This window comes from Chelonoidis abingdonii, chromosome 2 (genome assembly GCF_003597395.2).
Source record: "Chelonoidis abingdonii isolate Lonesome George chromosome 2, CheloAbing_2.0, whole genome shotgun sequence".
In the NCBI taxonomy this organism is placed as follows: domain Eukaryota; kingdom Metazoa; phylum Chordata; order Testudines; family Testudinidae; genus Chelonoidis; species Chelonoidis abingdonii.
Genome location: NC_133770.1, coordinates 107,791,081 through 107,804,079, shown reverse-complemented (window position 1 = coordinate 107,804,079; position 12,999 = coordinate 107,791,081). Strand labels below are relative to the sequence as shown.

General features: G+C 41.6%; 1 protein-coding gene across 2 annotated transcripts in view; it reads left to right on the top strand.

Moving 5' to 3' along the window:
- Positions 1-12,999, top strand: part of TNS3 (tensin 3) — a 437,135-nt gene that overhangs the window by 51,986 nt on the left and 372,150 nt on the right. Inside the window, exon 1 of one of the 2 annotated variants that reach the window (XM_032796815.2) lies at positions 8,116-8,543. The exons of the other annotated variant lie outside the window; for it this stretch is intronic. Within the exon in view, the coding sequence (XP_032652706.1) occupies positions 8,439-8,543 (105 nt within the window). The 5' untranslated portion in view covers positions 8,116-8,438. Of the gene's footprint in view, positions 1-8,115; positions 8,544-12,999 lie in introns of those variants that run through there. 2 annotated transcript variants of the gene reach the window in all.

The window sequence follows — 12,999 nt, the reverse complement described above, 5'->3', positions numbered from 1 at the left end:
CTTATAATACTTCAAGGGCCTTGGTTCAGACTGCATTGAGACAGTCTTGGGTGGTTTACCTCAGTTAGGTATTAATTGTTTAATTAAGTTGCAGCCTCCAGATTTAATCAAATTCTGGCATTTGCCTGTGATTGCTTCCATGACCATATCAAGCATCCAGTCACATAAACCTTAATCCTGCAAAAGACACACACGTGTGACTTCGCCAACATTAGTAGTTTCACTTGAAGGCTATTCCTGAGAACATCTCTGCATATAGCATGAGTGTTTTTAGATTAGGGGCCCATATCATAACATGTGGACTAGTTTCTTGATTCCATGTGTGGCAACTTCTCTGTGCAGTGTTTTGTCTCTTCTCTCCACTGTCTAAGGCTGTACATATTCCCTAAGATTTCGTAACCACAGGGCCGGCGCTTTCATTTAGGCGACTTAGGCAGTCGCCTAGGGCACCAGCATTATGAGGGGGCAGCATTTTGCCGGGGGGGCAGCAGGCGGCTCCGGTGGAGCTGCCGCAGTCGTACCTGTGGAGGGTCTACTGGTCTCGCGGCTGCGGTGGACCTGCCGCAGGCATTTCTGCGGACGGTCCACTGGTCCCGCTGCTCTGGTGGACCTGCCGCAGGCATGCCTGCAGCAGCTCCACTGGAGCCGCGAGACCCACACGCGGGGCGGTGAAATGGCCCGGCGCCTAGGGCGCCAGAAACCCTGGCGCCAGTCCTGGGTAACCGTATTGATGGTTTACTTTATATGGTATGAGGATCCCTGAATTTTTGTCATTCACAGGATAATGGGGCCCATGAAGACTTCAATCCTTGAAAGCCCAATGAAGTGCCTTCATTGAAAAGTAGGGTGAGGGATCCTCCACAGGGCTTGGCAATTATTTAAAGCAGGAAATGCTTCTGAAAAAGGAATGTTTTTAATCATCTTTTTAGCAGTGGGAGGGATGGGGTGAGGGATCAGAAAGAGGTTGTATATGGTAGTATTTCTTCTGTGGAGTTTATTGCATTCTCTGAGTGTGCAGCTCCTATAGACTGTTTCTCATTTGCCACTGCAGACCAATTATTTGCACATCTCTTTTCTGAAGGCAAGCTACAGAGACCCGCCAAGTTTGGTGATGAGTAATGCAGACCTGGCAAAGATGAAAACTGAGTCACCTGCAAGTATTTGGAATGCTGAGAGCACAGTGTGGCTGCTTAACAGTTCAAAATCTCTAGCGCCTGTCAAATGAAAATGTTACAGCAGCTGGGGACCATTTCCTGGTATTTCATTGCTGGTTTTTTGCAGTGGGGGAAAGACGCCTGGAAAATATTAAATGGATCCCTGAGGGCATATTGGAAAAAAATCAGCAGTTTTGCAGACAATAGTCAGCTATTGCGTGGCTGTATATTTTTATTGGAAATCCACCATGATTATGTAATGTTTTCTTTCTTTCTTTCTTTGGATTTAAGGTATTTCAGGAGGCATGTTTTCTGATGAATCCTTTCATCCTTATAACACACTAATTTTTAGGTGTTTGTTCTTACTCTTTGTGAGTGGCTAAAATGATTTTAAATCAAACAAACTAGTAAAGATCTAGGTTTACATATGCAGTTTGCTTTGCCCTTTCATGACTGAGTCCCACTTTAAGGTTGCCACAGATACAGGGTATGATTGTCAGTTTGTGTATTTTGACGGGGTTTGTGTGTGTGCCTGTCTTGGGGTATGAGAAGTACTCATACAAAGCAGTAATGAGGGCATAACTAGAAGTGGGGAGCAGTGAGTTTGAATTTTAAGAAAGCCTCTTTCCCTTCTAACCTTTCCATGCACGTTCACAGGGATTATAAAACACGTGTTTCTCCATGTCTGTTCATTTTGTTTTCCAGATGCAGCGAGGCTGCCAAATTGGCCACATCTGGCTGTCCTTTCATGACCTCCCACATTTTCAGCCATGATGAAGAGAATAGCACCCTTTTATACAGCTCAGGGAATTGTCTGTAGATAAATAGCAGTTTAAGGACACTATGACTAGAACTGGGCAAATAACAGATTTTTGGTTCTCTGGCAATTGCAAAAAAAAATAGGTGTTGGGGGGTGTTTCTGACTTAAACAATTTGGCAAAATCAGCGCAAGTTCACATGCTATCTGTGTTGCCAAATCTGCACTTTTCACCAAAAAATAAGTTTTAATTAAAAAAATTCACATAGTTGTAACTGTGACTGTTTATCTTGCTAAAATAATGAGAAATCAGCCCCTTTGGAAAAAACTCAGGGCTGATAGTTAAGGCTTGTTTGGTGCAGGGGGAGAGCTTAAGAGAGGTGGTGGAGAGAGAAAAAAATCAGTCTGTGTTGAGGTTCCTCTTGAAGTTTAAAGCTTGTCTAACTTCACCTCCAAGCTAACCTGAAGAGATTGGGTTATGTCCTTTCCTTGGGTTCAGTTTGTGAACCAAATGCTGCAGGATTGCTGTGATCCTGGCTAGGTGCAGTACTTAGCTCTGGGTTGGGTTGGTTACTTTAGCTTCCCCCTTCTAGATGGAGATCAGCATGGTTTTGACAAGAACTTCCATGATGAGAGGGACAATCTGTGCTACTCCAGATATGAGTGGGAGAGGGGAGGCACATAATGAGTATTTGGGATGATTTCCTGTCTTCTTCTTCATCTTAAACAAAGAAGGAAAAGGGGAGGAATCAGTTGTATTTACCACCCTATCCCCTGCTTGCTTTGTATATAGAACACCCCTGAGTAATATGTGTGAAAGTGTTGCTTGCTTGGGTGCCTGTGGAAAGGCAGGCTTAGAAAGAAAAAACAGGCCCAAATAAATGAGAAGTAAAAGTATAATGACATTAGTGGAGATACACCAGTATAAAATTAGTGCAAGTGAGATTGGAATCAGACCTGCTGTACTGAGGTTGGAATACAGTTGGAGAAGATTGTGTATAACAAACACTGTTGAGACAAAGTGGATATAATTTACCTGAGCTTCTGGAAAAGTATTAAAACCAGTACTGACCCTACACAGATGGTCAGTAAATATGATACATTTATTGGCATGATTGCAGAAAATTTGTCACTGGTTTATCTCCAACTGAAGTTATTGGGAATAGATAAGGCTCAGCACATCCAAGCCAGTGTTTAGCACCCTGAAGGACAGAACTGTTGGTTTCTTCATTTGCCTTGCTACTTACCTTGATGGGGCTGAGGTGTGGGTTAACTAATGTTTGTACTGGCTGTTGAAAAATGTGAACTGTTCTACAAGTGTTGAGCATTGCTGGTATTTCTGTCTAGTTAGTAGCTTTAACCATTATAGCCAGTAATGCCCCATGCAAAACACTTTTGACTGAGCTTTGTTGGGTCATAATAAATCATAGTTTGATTTCTCACATTTAAGGTTAATTTTCTTCTGTCCCCTGCCAGAATGAATGACGTGCCATTTTTTTCCTCAAAAGGAGTAATTTCTCTCATGTTCAAAGAATTTGTAAAATAAAAAACAGTCTCAAATATTTATTGCTATGGTTAGTTGGCATCTTTTTGGCAGCAGGACAGTAGAATAACAAGACTGCTTGATGCTGAGGGCAGTTCGGTAGATGAGGAACAGAAGGCTGAGAGTGGCACAACCCTGAGAAAATGTGAGGAATTTAGGACTTGTTCCTGCTCCCAGTGAAGGCAATGGCAAAAATCCCATTGGTTTCAATGAGAGCAGTATGAAGCCATAAAAGAATTCTGAATTGCTGCCGTGCCATCCATTTTTCTCTCTAGATGCTCCAGCTCAGACGCAGGGCTATTAAATACAATTTATTCTTGAGATGCTTGGTAAGAATAATAGTAACGCAAAGGAAAAGTTTATTTTGTTGAATAATCTCTCCCCCAACAAATGATTTACTATAATTTCATTAACGACTCCAATCCAGTGCATTTCCTGGAGAGTTAATGGCAGGCTCAGTGCTAATGATCCTCTGCTTTGCCTCAGGCTATTAGCTCTCTCAGTTGGTCATTATTCTCCAGGAAGTGACCTGGGCCTCGACCACAATTACTTAGTTAATTTGAATTCATTGTGCATTAGAGCTTTGGTGTTTAGTGTCTGACTTCTCCCACCCTTATTCTGTTTTTGGTAAGGACAAAGTTGGAACCCTTCCTAAACTGTACCAGCACTGGAGGAATATTGAATAGTTAAGTAAATGCATGAAAGCAAGAAACTCTGAACAGTTTTTTTTAAAGAAGCAGCAACTCATCAGCAACATTGTTCAGCTATCATATAAATATAAGTACATTTGACTATTAATATTTCCTTTAAAATTTACACACCTGGCTACTTAGTTATAAGATCACGAGCCTGACCCTGTCCCATGCTGAGCAACCTGAACTCCTGCTTTACAGGAGTTGAGGGCCTGCAGCATCTCACAAGAGAGGCTCAGCACCTTGTAGGAGTGGGACCTAAATCTAGATCTCCTGCACTCTGTGTGCTTTGCTTTTTAGGTAATCATCTGTGTCTGTTTGGGCCCATATGCCATAATTGTTCGCTGAGCTGCACACACGAGCCAGAGAGGGTAGAACTCATGTTTGCTGGCTCCTGAAACAACCTTTGTTGTTATCTCTATTAGCTTCTGTTAGTTGTAGGAAGGCTTAAATGGCCTCTTTTTAGGGTATATGTTAGAAGGTGAGTTGCTCACAAACATTTGGGGAGTTTCCATCTAGCACAGGGCGATTGTAATATGCGGACATGTCAGTCAGTACTTTGTAGATATAGCTATGTGTAAGCAAGTGAAACCCATGCTTTCACCTCATTGGTCTCTGTCCCACTTTAATGGCTGGACTATGTAGAGGTTTATAAATCTGATAGTGGCTCTGAGCTAAGATGAATGGCTTTTTTAGCACAGACAACAGAAGCTCATCATTTTAGATCTGTGGGTTTCAGGTTTAATCCTTGCTGCAGACAGGGCTGTGACATTATATTCAGGTGATGTCTGAAACTTGGGCATGGTTCACTGAGGTTTGCTAACCATTTGGCAAAACGAAGCCATCTTTGGTTGGTGGCTGGGCCAATTTGTAGTGTGGCCAAAGTCGTAAAAACAAATGAAAGTGAAAACTTAATTGAAATAAGATGGTAGAAATTACTTCAGAGGGGGTCAGTACTACTTTAGCTGCACTATAAACCACATATCATTAGTTACTGGGTAGGGAATTTAAATTGCTACATTGTCAAACTAATTTTACTGAGTTTGATTCTTCCCTCACACAAGCTTCCCCCCACCCTTGTTCGTCTAACACATTAGGGCAGAGGTGGGCAAGCTCCGGCCCGCAGGACCCTCCTGCCTGGCGCCTGAGCTCCTGGTCCGGGAGGCTAGCCCCGGACCCTCCCCTGTTGCTCCCCCTTCCCCACAGCCTCAGCTCACTGTGCCATCAGCGCAATGCTCTGGGCAGTGGGGCTGCAGAGCCCGGCCTGACCCAGTGCTCTGAGCTGTGCAGTGGCTTGGCTGGCTCCAGGTGGGTGGTGCAGCTATAGCACCGCCAGCCACTGGTGCTCCAGGCAGCGTGGTAAGTGGGCAGGAAGAAGGGGGGGTTGGATAGAAGGCAGGGGAGTTCGGTGTGGTGGTCAGAGGGTGGGGGTGTGGATAGGGGTCAGAGGGTGGGGAACAGGGGGGTTGAATGGGGATAGGGGTTCTGGGGGAAGTCAGAAAGCGGGGGTGGGATGTCACAGCGGGGGGCAGTCAGGGGCAGGAGTTTCAGGGGCAATCAGGGGACAGGGAGAAGGGGTAGTTGGATAGGGCGGGGTCCCGGGGGGCAGTCAGGAATGAGAGGAAGGGTTGGATAGGACAGTGGGAGGAAGTTAGGGTGGGGGTTCCAGGGACAGGGAGTGTCGGGGGGGGATGGGGCAGGAGGGCACAAGGGGGAAGTTTTTAGGGGGCAAGAAGTGGGGGAGGGGGAGCGGAGCGGGAGCTGGGCCACGCCTGGCTGTCTGAGGAGGTACAGCCTCCCCTAACCAGCCCTCCGTACAATTTCCGAAACCTGATGTGGCCCTCAGGCCAAAAAGTTTGCCTGCCCTTGCATTAGGGCCTTCTTCATTTGTGGTAAATGAGACTGGATGTTCTTTGTCAGCCTAGAGAATTTCAGCTGAATTGACTCCAGCTGACTTGATTGGACAACTCAACAGTTAGTTGAGGGGGTTGACTTGAAGTATCATATAGAAGTGACCTCCACATCTATATTCCTATAATCGTATTTCAATCAATTTGAGGATAAGGTTAACTAAAGATTTTTGGGCCCAAAGAAGTTTCACAAGAATCTTGGTTAATTTCATTACCGTGGTACCATACAATCAAGCGCCCCATGATCTGGGTCTTCCCATGGCTCAGTATTTATGTCACACTCCCTGTCAGTACCCAGGCTGGGCCAGGGAAGCTAATGATCCATCCAGCAGACCAAATTCAGTGATGAGTCCTAGTCACCTGCCGCCTGAGGGGTGTTTCACATATGCTAAGAAAGAAGCGCTTACACAGTAACCATTTTTTTCCATATTCTTAGATTTGAATAATACTTTTACTAAAAAAAAATTCCAGAAACAAACAGAAAAACAACCCACCCTTTTTGACCTTGCCTCGTTCAATCTATTCCTTATCCGGTACCAATCCCCTTTGGGCATTCAGTCTGTGTGACCAGAACATGCAAGTTACAACAAGGGAGACTTTGAGCACCTATTTTCACTGCATAAGTCATCACAGAAACTGCCCCAGTGCACTTTGCAACCCTCACCTTGACAAACAGTCAACACATAAATGAGTTCCGACATCTGATGGAAAGTCCAAATTGCTGTTAGAAGGTTTCAAAGGGGCCCAAGTGCCCAACACATATGGTCATATTTATCTCTGTGGGGATGCTGGACTCACTTAAGCAAAACACATGACATTCAGAGAATGTCTAGGCAATTATATTATGCCTGGAGTCTTTTTATGAGGTGTGAGGCTGAGTGACTTGAGCTACCTTACAGAAGGATACAGTACCTAGGACAATGGAGCTCAGAACTCAGAGCTTCTAGGCACTATTGCAAGCCAAATCAATAGTAATCGTGATACAAAGCTGTTGAATAGGATTTTTTTAATGAATAAATGAAAGAAAAGTTATTTTGAGCTGAGCCCTTAAATGAAAAATTTCAGTTCAATTCAAATGTTTATAAATGATTAATTTATAACCTTTTCTGGCAGACAGCATTGTGGAAAGGGACGAAACTAATGGCCTGTTTTAAGACAGTGTTGTTTTGACATAGAGTCAAACATTATTAGTTTTGGAAATATATCACAAAGTCCCACCACCATTTAGTTACAATCATCTTTATGGTATTGGAATGTCTCAAAACTTGAATTAAACTTCACAACGCTCCAGAGAGGTGGGGAAGTATTGTATTGTATGTTATCCTTGTTTTACAAAGGAGGAAGCTGAGATACAGAGAGACTACAGACCAAATTTTCAAAATAACTTAATCAAGTTTGAGTGCTTAGCTTTAGACACCTATGTCCTGATTGATTTCAGTGGCAGCTGCCAGCACTCAGTGCCTCTGAAAATAGGCTTTGTTTTCTAAATCTGGGGATCCAAAAAATTAAGACTTCCAAAATTGCATTCCCTTTTGAAAATTTGATTGGCACATGATCATGCTTGTCTTTGGCAGAAATGGAAATCAACCCCCTTTCTCTGAGCTCCCAGTACTTTGCCTGAGCCACATGACTATCCTTCCTCCCCATTAGCAGCTAGCATCATTTTGCAGGCAGGAAAAGTAAGTTATGTTAAAAGCCAAGGGGAATTAATTAATGTACACAGGCAGAGAGACTACACAAAGAAGCAGGAAATTCCTCCCTTTCTAAAACTGTGCTTTCAAAGTCCTTCTTAGTGTCGACTTTAAATAACCATTATTTGCTCTCGAGTTACTTTGGTATTATCAGCTTGCCCTAGTGACAGATTGCTGGATAGCTCTCTTTTCTTCTTTCCAAAAGGAGCACACCCTTCAAAACAGACTGTTTTCCAAGTTATTAGTTTCCCTGTTATTGTATCCATACCATTCAGTGATCCAAAAACCCTCCCACCAGGATAGGAAAGGCTAAGTTTCCCCAGCTGGAGACACAGCTTTAGACACTAGCACTCTTATTTGTTGTCCCAGCCTCAGAGGGGGCACAATGTGGCCAGCATGGGATTCTGATAAGAAAAGGGAAAAGGCAGAAAGGCAAGGACTTTGAGAACAGCAGAACCAGTGACGGCAAAAGGGCTTCAGCTTGCCTCAGCTCCAAGAAGCAAAAGGTCAAGTACAGGCAGGTTTTGGCTCACATTTGAATGTTGTCTCTCAGCAAAGGGTCACAGGTTCAAAGCAATCTTGGGGTTGCTTCTTTACAAAGAGAGCAGAGAAGTGGAGTTGATGGGTCCCATTCACTGAACTGGATTAAAGAGGCTGAGGCTGCAGGTATATCAGGTCCCAACAGTGCCTGATGGGCTGTAGAGTAAGTGTGGCTTGCCTGGGGAATGAATTTTGCACAGTACCACTGGATCATCATCATCATTTGAAACAAGACGAGGCTGAGATCATGATTCAGGTATGTAGAATCTGTATATAAATCTGAGTAATGAATATAGCCGAGGCTGGGGGTTGAGGGGAGAGAACACGAGACTGCCAGATTACTTTGTGCTCCCAGCACTGTTTAAAGCTGCAATTGTCCTTTATTTCTAACTCAGAGGTCCTATAGTCTGCACATGATTTATTAGTATGTGGTTCTGTACAACAAGGTTGGGTGTGTGCAGCAAATGTGTTTTAATGAAAGAAAACAGAGAAGTCCTGCCAAAGTCTGAAGTGCTGAAATCTATCCTGTTCCCTCCATCATGTCTGTACATAAAGGAAAAAAAATCCATTTTAGTGTCGAGTAGTCAGGGTCCAAACTCACAAATATGAAATCTACAAGAGAACTTATTTAATCCACAGTAACCACAGGAAGACACATTGTGGGTTACCAAATTCTGTGGTTTAGTGAGTAAACAAAAAGGCAATTAAAAGACCCCCAGGAATATTGCATAAAGCAACCGTACTGTTATACAAAGCAATACATTAATGGCCATTGTATCTGTGATTGTGGTAACTTGAGCATTATGTGGTAGCATGTCATTCATTGTAACTATATGATCACCTACAAGGCAAAAGTTGCAAGCAGCAAATATGTGTATTCAGTTTGGCTGTGGGCCAGTTGCCTAGTTACGGAAAACAGCTTGTCAGTTGGCTTATGTATGAATGCCAGAGAATAAGTGGATAACAACCATCATTTAATTTGTTCATAACATTTAATAAAGTGAAAGGTTTGGGCATGCTTGTGGGTCCTTTGATTTCTGTGTGCTTTGTAACTGTTATTAATGAATTCTTAGCATTGTAGAATAAAGCTGACAAGGCTTCTAACTGAAGATGAAAGTTTCCTTCTAATTGATTTGTGATCTGACCCACTTCAAAGCTTGAGTGTTCCATTCAGCAATAATAATGTTAATACATGTATATGATTCTCCTATTTACCATAATGTGCTGGCTTGAACGATACTTGTCATACTTTTTACAAAGCCTGATTCGTCAACGCATCATAGTTTCACCATTGCATCTGCCAGTTTCAGTGGAGTTCCACTGGCATAAAACTGAACCCAGTGGTACATTTGGCCCACCATCTCTTCAGCTATTCAAGATTATATTTTTAAATGAAAATGCATTTGAATTGCAATAGATTTGTGTGGAAACTAAGGCAAGGATAACTGTAAATACAAATGGGTGGATCATTTTGGATTACTTCACTCCACTTCAAACTTTTTTTGTGAAAAAGTTTGTTCAGCTTTTTTTAAAAATATCATTTTTGTGCTCCCCTTGACTTTCTGGATTTGGACAGAACTGGAAGGGAAAGCACCAATATTTCAGAGGACAGGGTTATTTCTCAGTAGTTCAGGCACAATTAGGTGCTGGAAATACCAGGAGTCTCAGTAGAAATCTTGTTCTTAGGAGAGTTTCAGCCCAACTTTGCAGATTCTAGAGATTCAGAGAGCATCCATATTTTTGGTTTGCTAACCACATTAACACTCTGAAACTTTGAGGATTGCAGAGTAGCACATCTTCTCCCATTGCTTCTTCATGCCTTCTTCCATGTCACTCTAGAAGGTATGTCTGCACTGCAAATGAAAGGTGTGATGGTAGCATGGGTTGGCATAGCTGTGCAAGCTTTATTCTACCGAGCATGGATAACAATAGTAGTGTAGATATGGTGGATGGGCTGGTAACCAGGGGATATACCCAAGGTCCCTGGAGGTCTTTCTGTCTCTCCTGTTAAAGCTGTGTTACAGTGTATAAATAATCAAATAGTCATTGGAGCAGGGACTTGAACTTTGGTCTGTCTCATCCTAGGTGAGTGCCCTAACCACTAGGTGATAGTCTTTCTCATTTGCTTTCCTTAGCCCAATGACCATTCATTGTCATTATGATTTGCCCCTATGAAAGGTAATGAATAGTTATTGGTCCAAGGAAAAAGCGCTCTTGAGGCCAGGAAGGAATTTCCCTCCAGGTGGTATAACATTGGACAAATGACCATCATATGTAGTATGGGCTGATTCTTTTTCTCTCTCATGCCATAGGAGCCTTCACCTGAAAATCACACTTTGATGCAGTAGTTAAAAAATGGGACTAAGAAAAATTGTGTTAAATATTTTTTACACATGAAATTATCTAAAAGGGGATTGTAACACAGGGGCTAAAATATCTCCAACAGGTCAGGACAGAATTTAGATGCCATTCCTTGAGATGGTTTCATCATAGTAGCATGACATTTAGATCTCTTGCATGACACAATTGCTGCACTTAGCCTTCAGAGAACCCAATCTACTCCACCTAGACAGGAGGCAGAGCTGAACTCTAGCATGATCCAGTCCACTTTAATCCTTGTGGTCCTAACCATATACTAAGTGTTTACTGTATGGTTAAAAATTTACAAATCTTCTGGTTGCACCTGCTCAGTAATGACTTATTCACCCACGAAAGCTTATGCTTAGTCTATAAGGTGCCATAGGACTCTTTGTATGTATTGTTTATGTATTGATTTTAATCCTTCTCTTCCAACAGGATGATGTTCAATTAAATGACTACCTGAATTGACACTACTTCTGGCCATCCTTATAAACATTCTGGTTATGACTGTAACTAATTAACATCACCCCACTATTTGCAGTACACTTGAGGTATTTCCGATATGACTGTACAGAAGTGCCATGACTATTGCTGTAGCATTATCTGATGGCGAAGTCACAATTTTAAAGTTTTGGTTTTTTTTAAGAATGGCCCAGTATTGTATATCAATTATGTATTGCCCAAGCCTCTCCATGGTGATTCTAGGTTCAACTTTGGCCATATTGTATGCTGGGCAAAGCCTTTTGATGTCTTTGTAGTTCAAGATTAATACCACTCATAGCAACTCAAGGGAGAAATTGTCTGATTGAAAAAAGCCTCAGAAACCTTCTAGTCTGCTCCTCACAGCTGAGCTGAAGTCAAAATTTGAGCTGCAAGGAGGTTACATAGGTTTGTATTTATCAGATATTGCCCTTGGCCCAGGCACAAGAGGTTGACAGTTGTAACAGCCACAGGTCCTGGTACGTGCTGTTACTTACCTGTAAAATATCATTGGGAATATTCTGACCGGTGTTCAGGACCATAATGTTTAGTGAAACAGAACCATGCTACGGACCATTTGCATTCCATTTAATTAATATGCCCCTCACTTGCATGTTCAGATATTGGAGACTAATGGAACTATTTATTGTAACTTTTTGAAAGCAATTTCTTCTAAATCACTTTCCTTTCATTTATGCATAGCTTTATTTCCTTCTATTGCTCTTTTCTTGTCATCTCACTTTCATGCCTTTTCTTCACAGTTCAAACAATATCAATATTAACCATTTACATCCTTGGTTCAGAAAATGGTGAGAAAATGAGCCAGAAGCTAAGGAAGGAAAAATGTAGACTTGGCTTTAATGAAGAATTTTTAATACTGGGTCTGATTTTGATATTTTATAGTGTCATTTGGGAACTATTCTATTTAAGTCAGTGGAATTACACTGGTATAAAATCATCTTGAATTAGATCAGGTTCAATATGAGATATTAGTTGGATTAAAGTAGTAGGTGCTGGTTGAAAGTTTTCTGTCATAATATTTTTCAACTGGAAAATGCCAGTTCATTTAAAGCATAATGTTTTGCAGAAATGTTTCTGTTTTGACTAAAATTTTCCTTGAAAAATGGAAAAAATGTGTTACAATAATATCAAAATATTCTGTTTTGACTTTTTTTAATTGCATGTTTTTTCCCCATTTTGAAATAACTTTTCATTTCTTTTTTTCTTCAAATTTTATATAATATAAAATTAAATCCAAATCAAAATGAAACTTTTCAATTTAATCAAACTAGAACATTCTGATTAACGCAAAATGAGATCTATCTATCTTTCTTTTTCTTGAATAACATTTAATAGGAAACTTTGAATTTTTCTTTTTATTCTATTTGAAACCGTTTTTTTTTTTTTAAATATCACAGGTATTATGTGAAGCAGAAGACCTAGTTTCTACCCAGCTCTAGAAGTAATAATAATGAATATTTTCAGTACATTTCACCCAGAGCTCCAAGTACTGTATAGAGGTGGAAGAGTATTGTTATGGCAGGACTCACCAGATGGCATCATTACATGTCTTATAGGTTCTTTTTCTGAGCATGCAGACAAAGAACAGTTCTTGGAGAAATTATGTAATTTAGGGATTTTTGTGTGATCCAGGTTCTTTTAAGGGAGCTGCAGCAGACAACCAGATCTCTCTCACTAGAGTCAATTCTTGGGGCAGAGCTGATTCCTGGGAACTGGACGTTGGTGTTTGGACTAAGTTACTTGAAAGAGGGCTTTGCCTGCATGTAGTTTGCGAGCACATTGTTTAAGCACTGGTGTGTATAGGGTAAAAAAACAAGTTAGAGTAAGAACATGCCCAGAGGCCATGTCAC